This window comes from Electrophorus electricus, chromosome 18 (genome assembly GCF_013358815.1).
Source record: "Electrophorus electricus isolate fEleEle1 chromosome 18, fEleEle1.pri, whole genome shotgun sequence".
Taxonomy (NCBI): domain Eukaryota; kingdom Metazoa; phylum Chordata; class Actinopteri; order Gymnotiformes; family Gymnotidae; genus Electrophorus; species Electrophorus electricus.
In genome coordinates, this window is record NC_049552.1 from 8,343,647 (window position 1) to 8,365,666 (window position 22,020).

Genomic DNA, 22,020 nt, shown 5'->3' on the forward strand with positions numbered 1-22,020 from the left:
GTTTCTGTTATAAAACCATTAGGTCCAATAATGTTATGGTAAATACTCAAAATAGCTATAGTGGACCATCTTAATTCTGGGTTCTGGTTAAAGCTTAAGCCTACACAACCCTACTACTAAAAGTTCAAACAATGAGCAGAAATGTGTTAACAGAAGAAGAGAAAGATGTGGTGAGCAGCTGACCGTTATCTCTGCCGTGCACTGGGGACAACGTTGGCTTCTGCTGTTCTCCACTGCCTGGCTCTTGCTCATGATGGACAGAAGTGTTTGCAGGAGCACGTCCAACAAGCTCTCTACCATCATCTCCACCTCCTCCTGTACGCAGGAAGACTCCTGGAGGAGCAAAATTAAAGGAAGCTGTATTATTATTATTATTATTCAGTGACTTGCCAGTGTGACGCCGCATTTAGCAGGACCCTGGATTATGGCCCTTGTCTCCACCAGCAGTGGGTGTGAATGTACCTGAGCACTAGTGTTGAGGATGGAAAAGATACTGCCCAATATTCCAGCACACAGCAGCAGTTCCCTCTGCTGCCTCAGGTGGAGGTGGATGTGATGCAATACTACTGGAAGCAAAATACTCCGAGATTCTGGGGGGGGGGGGGGGGGGGGGGGGGAAGGGGAGGGGGCAGAGAAAAAAGAGAGAAAGGGAAATTAAGAGAGAGAGACAGAATCAGTAGAAGTAAAAAACTAATGGAATTTGGATCATTAGTAAAACTTCACAAAAGCCCAAAAATCCTATATTACCAGGCCAAATTCTAATTCAGTTCCAAGCCAATTATTTAGAATGAATAATTATGACAATTCAATTAAAGTCTCTTAGAATGGCATTTCCATTTTCCATAATTTTTATGTTTTTATAAATTAGGATCATGGTGCTGTACAAGGATTTCTCTGTATTTATGTATTCTAAATACATGCGACTATAAAACCAGTCTGGAAACTTCCAAACTACTCTTCCACCAGATGGTCCATACTGTTGCTCTGACCTACATCATGGTACTACCTATACAGTGCCCTTAAGTGCTTGGTTTAGAGCAAACATGAGGACCGTTTGGCGGGTCCTGAGGACTGCAGTGAGGATGACTAACTCTGTGAGCGAGACTTCAACAACAAGGCCAACCTGGAAAGTAGAAGAGTCTGCTATCCACAGTACGAGCAATGGACTGGAGTTTGACAACGTCCATGGACTGCCCGATGTCCACCGTGCCCGGCATGCTGGCAAGAGTGCCCCTAACCAGCTCTGCTACCTCCTGCACAGTAAACATCTGCAGCAGCTCATCAAAGATGTCTGGAAAACTGTTCAACAGCGCAGCCTGGTGAGGGTGAGGCAGAAGAAGAGGGAAACGAGGAGGAGGAAGAGAAGGAGACAAGAGGGAGAAGAAGGAGAGGAGATTAAGGAGAAACAGGACAGTGCACAGTGGTACACAATGTGGACCGGGTTGCTGGAAACATGGGTGATTTGGATGGGCATCACCCGTTACGGTGCGGGCGACATTCCGTCACCTGTGTGCAGACTAGTGTCTCGGCGTTGCGGCCGTCCAGGCTGAGCAGGAAGCGGATGGAGTGGAACAGCTCGTGAATGCTGGCTCGGAACTGTTCCTCCTCCAGACCGCAGGTAGCACGCGAGTACAGAACGCGAGACTGGACAATAAACTTAAACAGGTACTCCAGCGCCTAAACCCACACACAGATACACAACTCTTAGAGACTGTGAGTGAAACCTAGAGGCCAGCATGTGTTTAATATCAGGTTGTTTGAAGAACACTAAAATGTACACTATACAGTAAGCATGTGCATAAACTTGCGGTTTTTATGCACAAACGTTTCTAACAGTAATTACATGTCCTGCAGAACTTTACTGGAAAAGAAGGTGTGTCAGAGTGTGTGAGGAAGGCTAACTTTTGATTTCTCCTTATTACAGAATGGACATTCAGTTAATATATTCAGTAATTATTGCATATGTTTCAATTTTTAAGCACATAGTCACAACTGAATTAAGTATGTTATGACTGCCAGCTTTTTGGAAAGCACTGATAAAACTGTAACTAATTATTTTAGTCTCACACACACACACACACACACACCTTCATAGCATCCTGAATGTGGTCCTGACGCACAACCTCAGCAGAGCGATCCATATACCATTTCAGACAGCGGATCAGCTCTCTATACACACACACACACACACACACACACACACACAGAATTTAGAATTTTAAATATATTTTTAATCTAAAAAATACTTTTCATGAATTTGGGGGTTAATTCATCATTATTGTTACACTTTTATATAAAATGAATTTTAATATTCTGTGTAATTATAGGGTAGGATTTCTGTCTCTTTTGCCAGCGTAATTGAAATTTTATTTACTTATAAGCCAGTGCTCCTGCAAACTGGGTGTGTATGTAGGCGTCCATAACTGGGCGAAAATGGTAATATCGTGGATCCCTGAGGAGATTAATGATGAACACCTAAAACACAACAACACACAAAAGACAAATTATATCCTTTGTGAACTATGAGGAGAAAAATTTATATATATATATATATATATATATATATATATATATATATATATATATTCATATTCATTCATTCATCCATTTATTTATTTATTTATTTATTTTAGGTTTTATGATGTATGTGTGAAGCTTTGAAGCACTGGATATGCAAATAAAAAAGAGAAACACTTTCATGCACTCGCTCTCTCACACACACACACACACACACACACACACACACACACACACACACACACACACACACACATTTCTAACATTTCTTACCAGTGACTGAAACACTAGTGGTCCATATTTGTCAATGTTGTCATCAAGCAGAGAAAATAGTGTATCCAGTACATCTTGAAGGAACTGCATGCAAAACACATTCCATAATTTTCACATGTCAGGGAGTGTATTGAATATCCATGTAATAAGGACGTGTGAGCATGTGTGTATGCGTGTGTGTGTGTGTGTGTGTGTGTGTTTGCAGCACCTGCACCTTTACAATTTCCTCTCCACTGATAAGTCGTAGGCGACCAAGCACATCCAGAACTCTCTCAGGATTAGCCTTCCATTTTAGCAAGGTCAGAAGGTCCACTGTAGGTCCACACACACACACACACACACACACACACACACACACACACACACACACACAGATGCATATATATAAAAATCAACCCTAACTGACAAACTGACATTATTTTGCTGCTTTGCATGTGCATCTGCACATGTGTGTGTGTATTTGTGTGTCTGTGTGTGCATGCGTATGTATGTGTGTGCACGTGTGTGTGTGTATGTGTGTGTGTCTTTGTGTGTACGTGTGTGTGCGTGCGTACGTATCTGTGTGTGTGCGCGCGTACGTACGCGTGTGCGTGCGTATGTACGTGTGTGTGTGTGTGTGTGTGTGCATGCGTATGTATGTGTGTGTGTCTGTGTGTGCATGCGTATGTATGTGTGTGTGTGTGTGTGTGTGTGTGTGTGTGTGTGTGTGTGCGTGCATGTGAGTTCACCGTTTTGCGTAAGCTTTGTGGATGCCAGTAAGGTGCTGATGCAGAAGCTCTCCTTATTACTGCGCTGGAATGGCAGTGAAGCTGGGACAGCGGGGCAGCTGTTCAGGTCTGCCTTACAACACGGCATACTCAAATACAGCCCCTGATTACTGAACGTAGTGTTCTCATCACACTGCAGAGCGATACACACAGAATGAGACAGACAGAGAAAGAGAAAAAGGAAAAACAAGAGAGAAATAATCTTACATTTACATAATGTACATGTAACATAATGTAAATGTTACATAATGTAAATGTAAAAAATGTAAATGTAAGAAATAAATAATTTAATACTTCAAAAGCTGTTCATAAGATAATTCTATTAATTCTATTTTTTTATGCTTTCAGTTTAAAAACTACTGAATTGAATGGGGGGTTTCAGAACTTTGAGTTCAAAGTGCTACTAGTAATCCTCTAAATGACTAGAAATGTGGAAATTTCTTTGGAAATGTGGTAAGATTGACATTGATTGACATGACAGAAACTGGGCCCACAAAGAGCAGCCAAACAGTTTACATACTTTATCTCAATCTTGTCAAAAATCTCCCATGTTTTGTAACTGGATCTGTACTGCTACCACTCTCAGCTACAGTGTTATTGCTATGTTACCATGGCTACAACAGACTAACCACTGTAGCAGCCACTGGGCTGGCTGTTACAAAACTAGGGTAAAAAAAAGATATAATTAGTTTTAGTTCTGGAGACACTTTGTGCATGAACACATGCTGTGTATTGATTGCACTCTCAGAGCTTTTGTAACCAGCAGTATTAAGTGTTTTAAGGCCCAGGATGGCAACAGAACGAACAAACAGAAGCTGTCGCTTTTATGCAGAGACTAAACAATTGATGGTTAAATGCCTTACTTAGAGGCCCAACGGTGACAGCTTGACAGTGGTGGGGGGCTTGAATTAGTAACCTCCTGATTACTAGTCAAGTACCTTAACCACTGTGCTACCACTTTCCCCAACAATAGCCTTAATATTTAAGCCTTACACAGGTGCGTGTGTGTGTGCGCGCGTGTGTGTCTGACTGACCTTGTACACATAAAGCTCATGGCATTCATCTCCTAAGGTGGTTCCATCCTCCCTCATGAGTGGAGTGAAGGAGAATCCAAAAAGCTTCTTCTCCCCTTTATCTTTAGCTTAAAGCAAGTGCAATAAAGAAAAAAAAAAAGGTTTACTGACAGGGTGACTAAAACAGAAAGGAATGTATGTGCCATGGCACAAGGTGATTTTTTTGAGGTGTGAATAGCTTTAAATATAAAACATAAAAATGTCTGATTCTGTATTTGCTATATAAGCTTTCTCATTGCCCCATTTTGAAACAAATATGACTGGAGACATCTGGTTCAGGGACTCAGGTAAAAAATACTCAGAGTTTTATTTATTATGTTATTAGTTTTATTAGTTATTAGATGTATTAGTTATTAGTTTTATTAGTTATTTAGTATGTTGCACAAAATACTGTGTAAAGTAGGTTGGAGAGGAATATACAATTTCTGAAAAGGTTAAGTATAGAGGTCACTTACTGGAGCAGTGTCTGAACTCAAAGCGTAGGTGCGAACCACGGAAGCGTTCAATAGGAATGGGCAGTTTGAGGCTCTCATTCCAGCGAGGACTGTTATTGTGGTAGAGCACAAAGGAGCGATGTTCACTAACATTTGGCTCTCCACAGCCCACGCTTATACACTCCTGGGTGGGGGACAGTGAGAGAAAGAGAGAGAAAGAGCAAGTGAGAGAGAGAGAGAGAGAGAGAGAGAGACAAAGAATACATAACCTATATAACCTCCCCATCTTCAGGACACATACACACACACACACACACACACACACACACACACACACACACACACACATATATCATTGTATATGTGTATTTGTGACCTCCAGCTACACTGACGAAGATAAGTACAGGACACCTCCTCACGTTAGTGTGTGATGTTAGCAAACACCTTTTCTCTGAAATTTCACACACACATACACACACACAGTCATGTGCGTCGGAGGCTCACCTTAAGCGTTTCTCCATCCGCATACAGGACGCACACTGTCACCTCAATATTCTTCTGCACACTCTTCCCTCCTCTCTCAAAGTCACCTCGCTCCAGCGTCAGATACAGATCATTTCGGTTGTCCCCTACACAAGTATGTTCACACACACACGCACATGCGCACACCCACAAAGTTTGAGGTTTTTTCCTGAATATTTGTTATTAATCCTTATCCTAAAGCATTGCATCTTTATAAACCTGAAGTGAGTGGATGACAACAACTGTTAATTCTTTATGAAAGTTATGGTCTATGTCATGCAAAAAGGATAAGTACATAATACATAATACAATACATAATTCAAATGAAACATTTATATATACACTACATATAAATTCTCCCACTTATTTGGTAAATTAGACATATCAAAGAGCAAACGTTTCCTGTAATTTTTTATCTGTGTCTCCAGCTCCACTGTGATAACTCATAACTATAGATATTTATAACCCAATGGGATAAGGAGATGAAAAGGCCAGAAGAGCTTCTCACATCACAGACTGTGTGTAGGTTCGTTGAAGGGGAGTACATTGCCTCTGTCTATAAGCACTGTGGAACTGGTTTATTGGATGGTCTTAACACATGTGTGACCACGCGTGCACGCGCACACACACGCACACATATACTATATTTACAATGTACATAATGTATGTAATGTACTAATAATATTGAATCTGACAGTATTTATTTTTCCACTCTTTACTTCTTTGCATCCTATTGCCTCTTCTAGTCGTGAAATCACTGAGAAATAGCTGTAAAAAAGATGTTCTTGATATTATGTCCACCACGCACCTACCATGTTCTGTCTCCACCCTGTCTTGTTCTGTTCTCCCTGCCCTTTATTATGTTCAATTTTGTTTTTGTTATCTTTTCATTAGTTCATCAGTGCACTTCTGTTTGACTTTGCTGGGTCTTGTTAGTTGAATTTTGTTCATCGTGTCTCCCTCACACTCACCTCCTGCTTTAGCATTACTGGACTTTTACATTCATACAAGCAATTACCCAAACACAGCTGCCATGAAAATTTGTTTCTCATGTGCATCTAGAATGGCTAAAGGACATATTTCTGAAGAGAACAGATGGTTAGATAAGATCAGATAAGACTTTACTAACAAAAGAGAAGAAAGGAAATTTATATATATATATATATATATATATATATATATATATATATATATATATATGGGTACTTCAAAATTTGTGAGAATTTGTGAACCCTCTAAAAGTATGACCTAAAACAATCAGACTTTCACACAAGTCATAAATGCAGATCAAGAGAAGCCAATTAAATAGATGGGACAAAGATGATGTTTTGATCATGTATTCATTGAGGAAGAATTTACAATATTACACATATATGAGTAGCAAATGTCTTTTTTTCTCTCCTCCATCTCTGTCATTGTAAAACGACCTTGTGTCTGTGAAAGGTGCTATATAAACTTAACTTATTATTATTATATTAACATGAACCTCTAGGATTAACAGTAATCTGAAGGTGAAATTTGAATCAATCAATTGGATGCCAAACATATATGAATGGATGAGTTTTTATTTAAAGAACAGGGACCTATCAAAATCTGATCTTCACAACATGTTGTATCATGGCATAAATAAAGGAGATTTCTAAGGACCTCCGAAAAAAAAAAAGAATTGTTGATGCTCATCAAGCTGGAGAAGGTTCAAAAACCATCTCTAAAGGGGTTAGACAGATTGAAGAAATTCAAGAGCATTGTTATCTTCCCTAGGAGTAGTTAACAAAGGTCACTCCAAGAGCATCCAAGATCCAATAAAAGCCAGAAGGTTACTGGAAAAATGTTCTATGGCTGGATGATACCAAAATAGAACTTTTTGGTTGAAATGACAAGCATTCTGTTTGGAGAAAGGAAAGCACTGCATTCCAACCTTATCCCATTTGTGAAACACGATGTTGGGCCTGTTTCGATGCAAGTGGGCCAGGGCGGCTTGCTATCACTGATGGAGTAGTGAATTCTGAATTATACCAGCGAATTCTAAGATCTGGTAAGGACACCAGTCCGTGAACTGACTCTGAAGAGAAAGTGGGTCATACATCAAGACAACGACCCTAAGCACACACTGCAGTACCAAAGAATGATTAAAGATGAATAAAAATAATGTTTTACAATGGCCAAGTCAGAGTCCTGACCCTAATCCAGTAGAAATGTTGTAGAAGGACCTGAAGCAAGCAATTAATGTGAGGAAATTCATGAACATGCCAGAGTTGAAGCTCTTCTGTACAGAGGAATGGGCTAAAGTTTCTCCAAGCCAATGTGCAAGTCCATTACAGGAAATGTAATTTCCCCATTATTGAACATGGGGTCAAACCAGATACTGACAGCAAAGGTCTACACACTTTTGCCGCTCACAGATATATTATACTGGATCATTTTCCTCAATAAATAAATTACCAAGTATAATATTTTTGTCTGATTTTTAAAATGTTCCCTTATATCTCCTTTTTATTGTGAAAGTCTAATGATCCTTTTGGTTACATGTATGCAGAAATATAGGAATATGAAATATAGAAAAAAGGAAATATAGAAAACTTTCAAATAACTTAAAATTTTTTTAAACATAATTTAATTGGGGTGCCTAAGAGTTTTGCATGGTGCTACATATATGTTTATATATGTGTGTGTGTGTGTGTGTGTGTGTGTGTGTGTGTGTGTGTGTGTGTGTGTGTGTGTGTAACTTGTAGTGGTGGGCCCTCACTCCATGCACTACAATGCTTATCTGAGCCTACCCCAAGCCTGCCAGAGCTCAACATGGTGCTGAATCCATGGCAGGATCAACGGGTTCACCACCTTTGCTGTTGGACTGCTGCCCAAGCATGTGTGAGAGGGCAGGGATTCCCATTCATCCATGGCTGGCAGCCACTAATGAGAACAGTTGGCCTGGAGCAGGAGCAGCATAAAAAGTAACCGCCGGCCTCAGTCAGGGAGATCCGTGGAAGAGGAAATCCACTAAAACCTCTTTAGCTCTTTTTGTTATTAGGTACAACTTCAGACACAAAGCCAGAGATGATCATGCCACTGCTGAAATCCAGGATCATCCATTATTCTGCCCCCAACTGCACTCAAACTCTGCCCCTTTTGCCTAGGTTACTCAAAAGGACCCAGTCTGCACTCTGCTGGGAGAGTCTCTAATAACGTTTTTTTCTGACACCTTCAGGTAGCTGCTTACCGCCCTGCATGAGAGCGTTTATATGAAGGTGGTTTACTTTAATACACTGTCTGGATTAATAAACTCACACTTCCTGAGTATGTGTGTCTATGTATGTGTGGCCAGAACATCAAGTGCACCCCATTACAATGTACAAAAACAGAAGTTGCTGATACTAATCTATGTTCATACTTGCGTGTGTGTGTGTCTCTGTGTGTGTGTGTGTTGTGAAAGCTCTAAAAAAACATGCAGAATGTTAATCTTAAAGGCCGTTAAGCACAGTTTAACACAATCACAGCCCTAATGTGTTTCAAACATTAGCACCTTCCACTATTAGCACTCCAGGGCCAACAAGTTAATGGGTGACACTGTAGCAAAGCTCTGAAAACCTCTCCAAAAACTGAGTAATACACATGCACAAATCTGTATTTATTTTTTTTTTTACTTTTTTCACTTCTGATTTCATTACAATAATTTCATTTTCCCATAACGATGTGGCGCTCCATATCTGCCTGTGGATTGGCCGCAGGCTGTCAGAAGTCTGCTTGTTTTTGCAGAGCCCTCATTTGTCCCAGGCCCCTCCCATTACTCAGTAATGCTCTCCTTATTACTCTATTCACTGTACATCCGTGACTGTGGATGCTGACTAACAATGATCCTTTAACAATCCTTTCATCCCTTAATTGGATATCTACATATTAGTGGATTGCACCACCATTGGTGGCAAACCTTCCCAAAACGTTCCCAAAAAGTGCCAGAGGCAGAACAATCACAGAGAGCAGAGGATGACTTAGACCAGTCTCATTTGTAGTGTTCTAGCCTCCTGAAAAGCTAAACACACAGCCTTGCCCATTTAGTGCAGGGTTTATCTATTTGACTTTACATTTGATCTTATGCACTATAATATAATGGAATAATGCTAATATTAGCATAAAGAGAAATAATGAAGTATTAAATGTGTGGTATATGGTGTACATTATAACTGTATATTTTAGCATAGAAATAGCAGAACACACGGACTGTCTTAAATAAGCTGTTTTTTTAGCTTTCATATTCAACTATGTGCTACCTTTTATATTCTCTGAGTATTTAGAAACTATAATGTGTGTCTAAAAACCTTAAAGTGAGTGCATATATATATATATATATATATATATATATATATATATATATATATATATATATGAGTTACAAAGAACATATATATATATATATATATATATATATATATATATATATATATATATATATACATATATATATATATATGAGTTACAAAGAACATATATATATATATATATATATATATATATATATATATATATATATACATATATATATATATATATATATATATATATATATATATATATATATGAGTTACAAAGAACATATATATATATATATATGTTCTTTGTAACTCAAATTGCAGTTCAGTACAACAAAGACAAGAGTGTTGCAATAAATCTGCAGGTCACTGTCACTCATTTCTTATTTCAGGTCATTTCTAAAAGCATGCTACCTCGACCCTGTGATTAAGAATGTTAGGAAATTTACTAGTGCACCACTGACATCATATATTAGTCTCTGTATTTTGCTGGTCTATTTTATTATTTTCATTTTCATATTTGTCACAATACCAGCACCCTTGGCTGAATCCTAGTGAACCATTCTGAAAGTAGAAATGCATGTACATGGTGAAAAAGTGTGACTTTGGCAGGTAACACAAATTAACATTACACTTAAAGGAGCAATACATTATTTTTTCCAATGATTCCTCTTCACAATATGAAAGCCATTAAACTGCCATGTACAGGATAGGAGGTTTCACATATTCTGCACTAAATCTGTTTTGAACAGTGCCACTTCCATGTGGGGGACTCTATGGAACATAAACTGGTTCATTTACGGACTACAAACCAACTTGAGTCTTCATTTCAAATGAGTAGAACCTTATAGAAAAGAAAATAAAAAATCTATAATCACTTTCATAAATACTGATTGTTAGTTTATGGTGGTAAAAAATAAACTGTTCCTTTAATCATCACCTAACGAAATCACCATCACCTAACACATCTTACCTGGTAGTATTACATCTGGGAATCCCAGTTTGCGTGCGAGCGTTACACCTCTACTGAACATTATATGATTTTCTCTCCGCAGTGTGTCTAGATCCCCACGGAACAACTGCAGCGATACAATGAGACCTAAGGAAGAGACAAAGGGTGTTTCCATGTTTCCCTGCAATCTATTACGGCATCTACAGTAACATTTATATGGCAAGTTATTTTCTCTTTTGCTGACACTAGAAGCAGAATGATTACCATAATTGGTGCTAGGGGCAGAGTATTTAGTGCTGGACTTCCGTATGATGTTCTCGTGGATCTGATACCACTCGCTTTCATTATTACAGCTAGGGAGGTGAGAGATATTGGGCATGAGAGGAAAGCTCTTACAATGGTACGCACTCACGCACACACACACGTTCATACACACTCACGCACACACGCTCCCATGCGCGCACACACACACGCATACACATGCGCACAAGTGCACACGTGCGCACACACACACACACACACACACACACACACACACACACACACACACACACACACACACACGCACACGCACACGCATACACACGCGCACACGCGCACACGCGCACACACACACACACACACACACACACACGCACACGCACACGCACACGCACACGCACATCCATATACACACCAATATACTCACGTGTAGATTTTAAGCACAAAGTCCTTTTCCTCTTTGGGATCTGTGATGGAACTGAAGACATCGGTCATGGCCAGGGCAGCACAGCCATACGGCCGCCTGTACTGCACATGTGGCGGTCCCTTCTTTGAGTCGTTTAGCAACATCCGACCTTCATAGCCACGTCAGACACAAACAGACAACCACCCTCAAAAATAGCATAACAGAATATCATATCATAAAAAATATGTTAAGTATAACATGAGTATAACTATTTGGACAGTGATGCACAATGTACCAACAAGCTGTCTTTGACAGACCAAATGTTTTGGCTGTATCTGATGTACTCTGTTTTGTCACCCTCATAACTTCTCATTCAACAGAAAACAGCAACAGAATCGAAGTGGAAATGCCATATGTATAATTAAATGACTGGCCTTCTATTAGTGTTACACAGCTGGTAAATGACTAACTATGACTATCACTATGTATAAAACTATTTTAATGCCTGCATAATTTATTCAACATAGATATATGTATCCTTGAATTCAAGCTAAGTGTATTTTAACTTAATGATCAAAGTATCATTTTGAATACAGTTTTCTGAAGTAAAGGGTTGGTACAACAAAACAAATGTATCACTGCCAAAATATAGACTGCATAATATAAGGAATTTATATATATATATATATATATATATATATATATATATATATATATATATATAAAATAAAATAGGGACTGCTACTGTTTGAAAAAAATAATCTCGAGTACTTACCAGTTCTAATAACATGTGCAACAATATAGAGCTCTTTTTTGAGATCTTTTGTGCTCAGATCCTAGACCAAAAGTTTTGGCAAAATAAGAGCATCACAATCAAAATAGAAAATATTAATGTATACCTATCGTTTACTATTTTTTATAAAAAACACAATCCAGACAATTTACACTCTAATTCCCATACAGTATTACTGAGACATTTTCTTACCATAAAAAGAGCACAGAGTCTGTCCACTTTTTCTGGGTTCTGTGCGCCACCGTTTTTATTCAGCTTCACCAGAAATCTTTCACTGAATACCATGAACAAGGAAACAAACACAGCTTGTAGAGGTTACGTGGTGGTCAGCCACCGCAAGCTCTGCAGATAATGTCTGGAAGCGAAAAATAAATATACTAGTAAAGCAAAGCAGGATATTGTTCTATCCTGCTCCGCTAGCGGGGTGGGAGCTGTGGGGGGTCTGACATGCTGGACTGCACCATCTGCTGAAACTGTATGCGAGTAGTTGTTATGCACTAATAATTAAAGAACAGATTTGCATGCATCCTCTCTGTTGCCACTCATGCCAAATTAATTCCACGAGTTCCAATGATTTCAAACAGGCTTCCGCACTATGCTACAAAATCTACCACACTGCCTGCCTTCGTCAGGCTACATGTTCGCCATGTGCTTGTGCATCTGTGGGTCTAACCTGATGTATCTGTTCTCCCGGACATCATAGAGACTGAAAAGCACCTCTGTGTCTTCATTGATGCTGTTGTATGTGAAGCTTTTCAGGTTGAGAAATAGATGGTGAGCGACTGGTGCCCGGCAGCCATCACCATGACGCTGGCCCTGTAAACATTTAAACTAACATTTGAACAGATTTCTGATTGTGAAGCTTTCTTTTGTAAACAGCATTTTGATATTAACGTGAAGTAGTCTTAGTGTTAGTGAGTTCAAACCTGTACTGCACTTGACTGACCACAATGCCTGCTGGAGGTATGCTGTGGAATGTATAAACAGAAAGGAAAATAATGTTTTATTTAATGTTTAGGTAGTCTGAGCATGGAGCTTCTAGTTTCTATATGTTCGGCAAGAAACATGTTCTGTTAAAACACACTCACACACACTCATCCACACATACAGCTTGAGAGGACTTTGATAAAAGGATGATACCATTTTCTCAGGATGAATGAATTTGGAAGCAAAAGTGATTTTGGCAAATAAATAAATAAATATTAGCAGGGCTGATCATTATAGCATGGAGAAATATTGGATATTGTTTTGGCAAAGGAAAGGTTTTAGCAGACTGATCAATTTAGCAGACTCAAGGGGAAATACTGTTGCAAAATTCTGAGACAAATGCCAACATAAAACTGTGCGACTGAATTTTATAGCAGTAGCTGCTTCTAGTGAAAACATGACGGAGTGTGACTGTTAGAGGGGAATAATTGTTAAAATAATTGTTTTTAATTTTACTTGATAGGAACATTTTTATTTACTTGATAGGCAAGGAACACAAAACACCATAATAACAACCCTGCACAGTGTTATGACTGGGCTTTGCGTGGTAGATTCGATCATCTTCTGCTTTACTATAGTATATCCCAATTATATTAGTTCATTTTCAAGCTCAGTTGCTCCCAAGCAGTCTTTTTGCTAAATGCATTGCAGCTGCTGCATTACAAAACATTATAGCCAGTAAAATAAAGTTAAAATAATTCTAAAGTCATGCATGTAATTCATTAGTGGGCTTGTGTAATTCATAGTGGACTCAAAACAGGGAATGAAAATATATACAAAAATAAAATACTTGTGTCTTTCATTCTTACAGCATTAACTGCAAAGTCTGGAATGTGCAATTACATGTATGCACCACAGTCACTTTCGGTTGTGGGAAAGATGTGTATACATAGCTGCAGCTTGCCAGTGGGAGTTTGCTTGGGCTTTGCCTGTATGTGAAGTGTATCTGAACTTGAATTTAGTCTTTCCCGATTCACCTGCGAGTCCTCTCCTGCTCTGCCTTCACCTCGGACCTGTTTACCTATGTGTTGACATCACTTTTTTCTATTGTCTTGCCCGCCGGTGTGGTTTTGCTGAAATACTATCACTTCCACAAATGGTATTGAGTGTCTGTAGTCTGTCTAATGTGGTGGGTCCTCTGAGGGTTTGTGTGGGCTTCCTAGTGATCTTTTGGGTTTTGGGTTTTAGATGCTGCTCTGGTTTTTGATCTACGCTAATAAAAATTGTCATGTGCTCCCTCTAATGTAAGACATGTGTCTTCTTAGTTTGGTATTAGTATTCAGTGACAGATAACAAACAGTATTTAAGATATGCCAGTTTGTATTTTTTTTTTTTTTTACATTTACAGCATTTGGCAGATGATCTTGGCAGACCAGAGTGAGTGTTCTCTCTTGGGAATCCAACCCACAACCTTGATGTTGCTAGCACCTTGGTCTCTCTGCATGGGATCTTTAACTTCAGTGCATTGCTGCACTATCAATTCTTTAAAAATACAACTGTAATATACAATTACAAAAAATACAGTTCTCAGAACAGCTGAGGCCATTTCTCTTTCTGAAAGTCTTTCTATGTAATCTTTTTTCTGCATGTGTAGTAATCACACCAAAGGGAGATTATTGGTAATATTAATAAGAAGAATAATGCTCGTGCACACACAAAAAAACCACCCTGCTCCCACATAACATTCTAAACCTGCTGCACATATGTTCTCATGCAAGTACAATCTGTTGGACAGCTTTGCCAGTCACTCACCATCTTGTAAAGGTCAGATACACTGAACTGGTCTGGATCCACCATCTCAAACTCTTTCCTAGGCACGAGGTCTAAACCCAAGTGTCTATAATAAAGGAGAGGAAAAAAGGCAGGTAGCAGGATTCCAGTTACTCAGAGCACAACAAATGAACATTTTCTCAGCTGTGAAATGACAGGTTGAATAATGAATAAATGGGAAATTTAAGTATATCCCAGACTTTCATTTTAATGAGATATGATGAAGATTTTGGGCTCCAAAGTGGGACAGATCAATTATTCAGCTCAGATCAGGGGTTTGAATCCCAGCTGTGCTCTTTGCTTTCTGTATCAAATTCTATGTGGTTCTCTAAAATGCAGGGGACTTAAGCAAGAATAATAAAAAAAACAAAACACAGGGACTACTTTTCTGTTGCTAAGCAATGCAGCAGATTCAGAGCATCAGCGTGCACCTCAAAGCATGTTAAACTGCTCCACAGAGTTGCACAAGCATAGAAGAGATGTTGACGAGATGCTATGACATCCTTCGGAGTGGTCATGCTGACATATGATAATGAATGTCCCTCTATGCTTCCAATGCTTCCAATAACTGTTACTAACTGGGCAAAAACAGCAAAATGAAATGGGATAACAAATGTAGTGAGGGGATGTTTTTGGCTGGTGATTTAACCATCATTATAACAGCCGCCGTTTTTGCTGGGTAATGTAACGCCTTACTCGTTGCCCCAGTCCAGGCGCAGGGTGATGTGACGCTTGACCTCACGGCTCTGCTCCTGGGTCATATGACCAGAGATCAGCTGACGGCGCAGGTCCATCAGCTCGGTCATCACATGCCGCAGCTTCTGAAAGAGCTCTACCCTATGCTTCTGTCATGTTCAGACAGAGGATACAATGTTAACATGAAGCAAATATCACATGTATATAATGCACCACAACAACAAAGACAACAAAATGAATACAGATTTATTTAAACCTGGGAATAGCACAGTGTAAAAAACATTGTGCTGAAATTTGATTTTCACTTACAAAAATGATTTCTATTCATTTCTATTTCTAGTTTTCTAAAGACAGAATGAGAGAGAGGGAGAGAGCATTAGTTGTGTTTATGAGGCGGCTACACTGCCCAGGGCTCAGTTTGGAGCTGTGTAGTGAGCGATTACACAATGCATTGTTGCCTGGGCAACAGAGGCTCCTCCAGACCCAAACCACCTACGTATTCACGCACAAACAGGCGCACATGTGCACGGCGGATACAGAGCACGAAACACGCAGCAGGGCACCAAAGTTCATACTAGCCATAGCAGATCGTACCACGTAAAGCTGCTTCCAGAGCACCCCCCATTCTTGCAGCGTGCTGGTACTTTCCGTGATAATTGGGTCCTCGAGAGGAACCACCGTCTCGCACTGCCTAGAAAATGCAGCACACAGTATTTAGACAGATCCAACCACATGTACACACGCAACCACAAACACCAGGCACGTAGAATAAGCCCTGGATTCTCTGGCTGCCGCAAGATCTCCAGGGCAAAAAGTCACTAGCAGGGCTGTATCTTCATTACACAGAGTTTATTTGCTCTAATGCTCCTGGTGTAGAGGAGGCAAGCTGCTTTAATGAATTACTGAGTCATAGTCACCTACCCCCTGTTGGTAACTGTTGCTTTCTTTAAGTGCACATAGTTGGCTGGAAAGATCCCCTGCAGAGAAGTGAAGTGAAACAGAAACAATATTAGTTTTTAAAATAATTATTGTTGTGGTGAGTAGAGGATCTGCCCTATTAATTTAGCTGTATGTATTAATATTAAGATGGATGGAATCGAAGGATCAGTGAACTGCTCTTCAGACTTGCTTGACTTACTGTATAAATCTATTTATTACAGAGCAGAAAATGCCTCACAGCTATCTTTCTTTCTTTCTTTCTTTCTCTATAGATGTTCAGTGAAAGTGAGAATAAAAAAGACAGAGACAGAGAGAGAGACAGAGAGAGAGAGAGAGAGAAAGAGAGAGAGAGAGAGAGAGTAGAGAGTGGGTGGTCTGAGAGCTATAAAACTGCATGAGTGGGTGCAGGGACCTAAATAGAGCTGCAGGCATGCATGTGTGCATGGACACACACACACACACACAGTCAATCTGTATGTCTTTATGTTGGGTTTTGTTATTATGAATAACATTCTTTCCTTAAATCATATCAAAACACTGAATCAGCTTTGCCAGGGTGTGTCAGAAACTCTAGTGCTACCTTCACCGACGGTCTTTTGGTGGAAAAACCTCTGTACCATCCTAAAATAAAATCACATGGACAGATTCAGTACTAGATTCACTGATTGTATTTGACAAGCACAAGCCTATGTACAATGAAAGGTATAAAGTAACTAATTAATTGATTGATTAAGAGATTACAGGACCTTACCCTCACATTTCTCAAGGATTTGGACAGTCTCTCCTAGCTCCAAGACCAGGGACTGACTGACAGAACTACGGAAACTGCTTATCACTAAAGGGAGAGAAAGAGATGACACTCTTTCTTTAGAGGACCTTGGAGAAGAAATATGCAAGACAGAAAAGCATAACTGAACTTGGAAGTAAAAAAAACAATAGGACTGTATGATGCAATCGTATTCCATGAGGAGTTGCCTCACGCAGACATGCCACTGACTGAAAATGGCATTTCCACTGACTGAAAATGCTAACTTGAAAGCATATGTGTGTATTTCAAGAGCTTATTCACAAAGCTCTGGCAGCATGAGGTGAATGATGTTAAAGAACTTCGGATTCCTCCTTTATTCATTCATTCATCCATTCATACATAGCCAGTTTAGGTAAATTCATGCATGGTCAGATAATAAATGATCTATTTAAGACATTTAAATAGCACATTTTTATGTCACATAAAAATTGAAATGATGTTTCATTATCATCAGCATAGGTAAGCGCAAATCCTCTCCACTACAAAGTTAGTTGTGAAAGGCAGTAAAACAATAAGCCATTAACACTTAATTATTTCTTCACAGCTACAAACCACAAAACACCTTACAAAACATAAATCTATTCAATGATTAGCCTTATATATATCAAATATATTTCAGAAATTTATTACTTGGGGACTTTTAAAGATATCCCATGAGGAGGAATTTAAGATCGATATGCTGTGAGCTATATAAGTGCAGTGTGTATTCATATACTGTGGAAAACCCACACTCTTTGGAAATTTTCAAGATTAACAGTCTTTCTGGTGCCAATCCCCAAGCCAAATGCATTGGGTGCATGGTAATGTAAGTCATTATTATAATGAGCCAATGAGCAGTAGGTGATTAGCATGGAGTGGGAGGAGCCAAGAACTATAGTGCTGTAGCTATGGAAACATATTATGTACCAAAAAAGCACTGTATTGATTGCAGTTTCATTCATCTTTTATTTATTTGTGAATGCGATCATTGCATATCATGGTGTTTTGGTGTAACATCCACATGAATACCAGGACTGAAGGTTTCCTAGCCTGACATTGCCCAGAGCATCACACTGCCTCTGTTGGCTTGCCTTTACCTATAGTGCATTCTGTTGCCAACTTTTCACCAGGTGAATGGGATTCTTCAGACCAGCAATTTGTGCTACAGTAGCTCTTTTGTGGGATCAGACCAGAGAGGCTCCCCACATGCATCAGTGAGCCTTGGAAACCCATGACCATGTCTCCGGTTCACCGGCTGTCCTTCCTTGGATCACTTTTGGTAGGTACTAACCACTGCATATCAGGACCAATTCACAAGATGGTGCTCTGACTCAGTTGTCTGACCCAGATGCTCTGATCTAGTCGTCTAGCCATCACAATCTGGCTCCTGACAAAGTGACTCAGATCTTAACGCTTGCCCAGTTTTCCTGCTTCCAACACATCCCAACAGAATTGACCATTCACTTACTGCCTAATATGTGCCGCCCGTTTACAGGTGCCACTGTAATGAGATTAGTAATGTTATCCACTTCACCTGTCAGAGGTTTTTAATGTTGTGGCTGATTCTTTTTATATATGTACAAACCAATGTTCATACAGAGGGCCATAAGAGTACAGCTACAAACAGAATCACTACAAATGCAACTTAGAAACACAACACTGTTAATCAAACATTATTATACGTTATCACCCCCATATGACGACAGAGCTGAGCTGGGCCTGTTGGAGATGACTCAACTTTATGGGCACAAGCACCTGGCTTCCAGAATGGTCTACTGGTATACCGTGACTCTATGGATGAATCAACATTTGATTTTTTTCCAGCTGTTCTGCAGTAACACCATTGTTATCCCCATGACACTATATAAATGGTGGTCAAAACTTTATAACAGGTTCTAATAACAAATGAATAATCAGTAGAATCATTACCTATTGGTTTGTTAGTTTCATATGCATGAATAAATATTAAAGTTTGAATGAATATTTGCTTGTATATGTTTGCATCATCATTCAGTAGCCTACCAAGGTGATAATTCTCACTCGTTTTTTTGCCAGCCATTTGTGATACTAAGATGGAAAGTGCTCTAAATTCACATTTATTTTTCTTTTAATCCTTAGTATTTGCTGTTAAAACTGCACACTGACTGTCAATTTTCTATGTGTTACTAGAGGTTACAGTACTCACTCTTTGTACCTTTTTTTATTAGCGTTGTAAGAAAACCATGTTGTGGCATTTATATTATTAGATTTGTTATGAACCTAAATGTCTAATAATTCAGTTTTTCTGTTTTCTGTTGTCTTGCGAACAAGTGGATATATAGTGCTACCACTATACACACCATGTATGATAAGAAACAGATGCTACCACTATACACACCCTGCAGCATGAAAACAAAGCACGCGCGCGCGCACACACACACACACACTTTGTTGTTAAAATATCTTACAATGGCCCAGTTTTGTATCCAGCTGCATTCTTAATCATCTTATTCACTGCCATCATAAACTGACTAGCCTAGTACCTAAACACTTCCAATGGGCACTGAAATAAGTTGAGCGTTTAAAAAAAGGGGTCAAAAGATAACAGAAAAAATTGTGTGTAAACTGGCAACAGAGAAACGTTGTCAATGTTTCAGCACACCAGTAGTTTTGGCAGGCCTGGTCTGCAGCATTTCCTGGACTGATTGAAGATAGATACAGTGAAACAGTGTGCATCATAGCCAGCATGGCCCTGTCTATGTCTGTGTAAGTATACTATAGCTGAACAATGTCTACATTCCAGGATGACTTCCATTTAAAAGTCTGATCTGGGTGGAAACCTGAATGAAATGAGACTGACCGAGATTCCCACTGGCCAAACTTACATTATGATGGGATTATGCCATAGCATGACCACAGGCTGTAGAGAAATTTTGCATTCAGTAGATGCAGGGGTGAATAGAGAAGCTTAAATATTCCATAACAGATACAATATCTGAACATGCATACAGGTAAGATAAACCGATGTAAGTCTTACTATCAAATGTGCAAATGTGTTCACAGTCAGTGATTCATACAACACAGAAAAGCTTTTGGGACACCACTGACAACTAGCCAACCAGGTTCCTGAGCTCAACCACCTATGATACTGGTTCTACCAGTCTGTTTCCCAACAGTGCCAATGGATTTCAATCTCTTATAGATACCAAAGATTCCAGGCAATTGAAGGTGAACTCAGTGTTGCAAGATGTGGTGACTGCATTCACATGCTTTAGGGTAAGGCATGTCAGCCTTGCAAGTTGATTATGAGATTATGAGAGGGATATGCAGGTGTGGAAATAGGTGACAGACAACAATAGGAGAATACTAATGGGGGAACAAAGTTATTATTTTTCTAGCAATTAAAAATGTTGTTCTGTTCATTTTAGTATACTGTGGTCATGATCAAGGGGAGCACTATCGAAGAAAGGCAATATAGTAACACAGAATGTTTTAGTGGTGGGGTGTCAGTGCAGACAGCTATTTATCCCAGTCAATCCAAAGCAGGACTAAAGGTTAGGACAACGTGTCCTAAGAACCTAAGGTCCATTCTGTCACAAATACAACAATAAATATATACAGATGAACAGTCATAATAAGTATGAAGTGAGAAATGTGGCACGGAACATACCCAGGTGCCACTGGATCAGATGACTTACTGTCATGCCTTCTGCACAGACTCAGAACGAACTACACAACCCACAAGCCTCCTGTTCGTTCCAAATCCCCAGATTATTAGTCTCACCTGTGTTTTGTTTTCCTTAATGTGTCTCCCTATCTAAGCCCCGTTTGTTCAGTCTGTCATTGTGAAGTTTCCTTTGTCTGCATTATGTTTCTGAACTGTTGTAGTCATTGTATGCTACCCCAGTTATTTTATTCTCTGCCTGTATTCTGGACTTACTCTTGCCTGTTCGTGGGGGATTTGTTTGCTTATCGTATGCCCTCTGGATTATACTATTGCCCCTTTCATTACTAAATCTGTCTTCCTGCATTCGACTCCATCTCTGCTCACCAAACCTGACAATTACAATGCTTTATAAATAATATGGCACACTTCTGCTGATCAGACATTCATTCAAAACAGGTCCCAGTGCTGAAAGAGACTATACTTTGCATATGAAAATAACCCACAGCATTTGAATGCTAGCATAATTTATTTAATTGTTGTTCATTTGTGTCACAGACTTTAAAAATATACAGTTGCACACAATGCATGCATATGTTATATGGAAACTGGCTGTATGTATCAGAAGTCTAATTTCATTCACTTTTCTTGTCTTCTTGTCTCCTCTCAACCTGGAAAATTTTCCAAATTTGCCTTGTTAGCTACTGTTCCAATAGCATGGAAGATGAGCGAACAGCGCAAAAATTTCCCCAGGCATCTCCTTCAATGTGGGGGTGATGCTTGAATTTTTCTTTACCAGAGTACAATCGCATCCTTGGGTGACACATCCGCATTATGACTACACGTGAAAGCCAAAGCAGTTTCCACATAAAGAATGCATTACTTTCCTTCTTAAT

At 39.3% G+C, this 22,020-nt stretch overlaps 1 protein-coding gene across 4 annotated transcripts in view; it reads right to left on the minus strand.

Annotated features, from left to right (window-relative positions):
- The window catches only part of LOC113578894 (dedicator of cytokinesis protein 3-like), a 46,262-nt gene that overhangs the window by 21,834 nt on the left and 2,408 nt on the right, over positions 1–22,020 (minus strand). The window contains exons 2-26 of one of the 4 annotated variants that reach the window (XM_035536325.1): positions 17,446–17,529; positions 17,275–17,315; positions 16,677–16,732; positions 16,350–16,446; positions 15,756–15,904; positions 15,042–15,126; positions 13,229–13,270; positions 12,976–13,118; positions 12,495–12,576; positions 12,285–12,345; positions 11,531–11,678; positions 11,107–11,195; positions 10,864–10,989; positions 5,569–5,693; positions 5,086–5,248; positions 4,592–4,698; positions 3,519–3,690; positions 3,005–3,102; positions 2,791–2,874; positions 2,375–2,475; positions 2,088–2,169; positions 1,507–1,677; positions 1,124–1,316; positions 463–590; positions 184–333 (exon numbers count right to left, since the gene is read on the minus strand). In XM_035536325.1, the coding sequence (XP_035392218.1) occupies positions 184–333; positions 463–590; positions 1,124–1,316; positions 1,507–1,677; positions 2,088–2,169; positions 2,375–2,475; positions 2,791–2,874; positions 3,005–3,102; positions 3,519–3,690; positions 4,592–4,698; positions 5,086–5,248; positions 5,569–5,693; positions 10,864–10,989; positions 11,107–11,195; positions 11,531–11,678; positions 12,285–12,345; positions 12,495–12,576; positions 12,976–13,118; positions 13,229–13,270; positions 15,042–15,126; positions 15,756–15,904; positions 16,350–16,446; positions 16,677–16,732; positions 17,275–17,315; positions 17,446–17,529 (2,777 nt within the window). Of the gene's footprint in view, positions 1–183; positions 334–462; positions 591–1,123; positions 1,317–1,506; positions 1,678–2,087; positions 2,170–2,374; positions 2,476–2,790; positions 2,875–2,998; positions 3,103–3,518; positions 3,691–4,591; positions 4,699–5,085; positions 5,249–5,568; positions 5,694–10,863; positions 10,990–11,106; positions 11,196–11,530; positions 11,679–12,284; positions 12,346–12,494; positions 12,578–12,975; positions 13,119–13,228; positions 13,271–15,041; positions 15,127–15,755; positions 15,905–16,349; positions 16,447–16,676; positions 16,733–17,274; positions 17,316–17,445; positions 17,530–22,020 lie in introns of those variants that run through there. The other 3 variants (XM_035536324.1, XM_035536326.1, XM_035536327.1) reach the window with 3 other exon arrangements.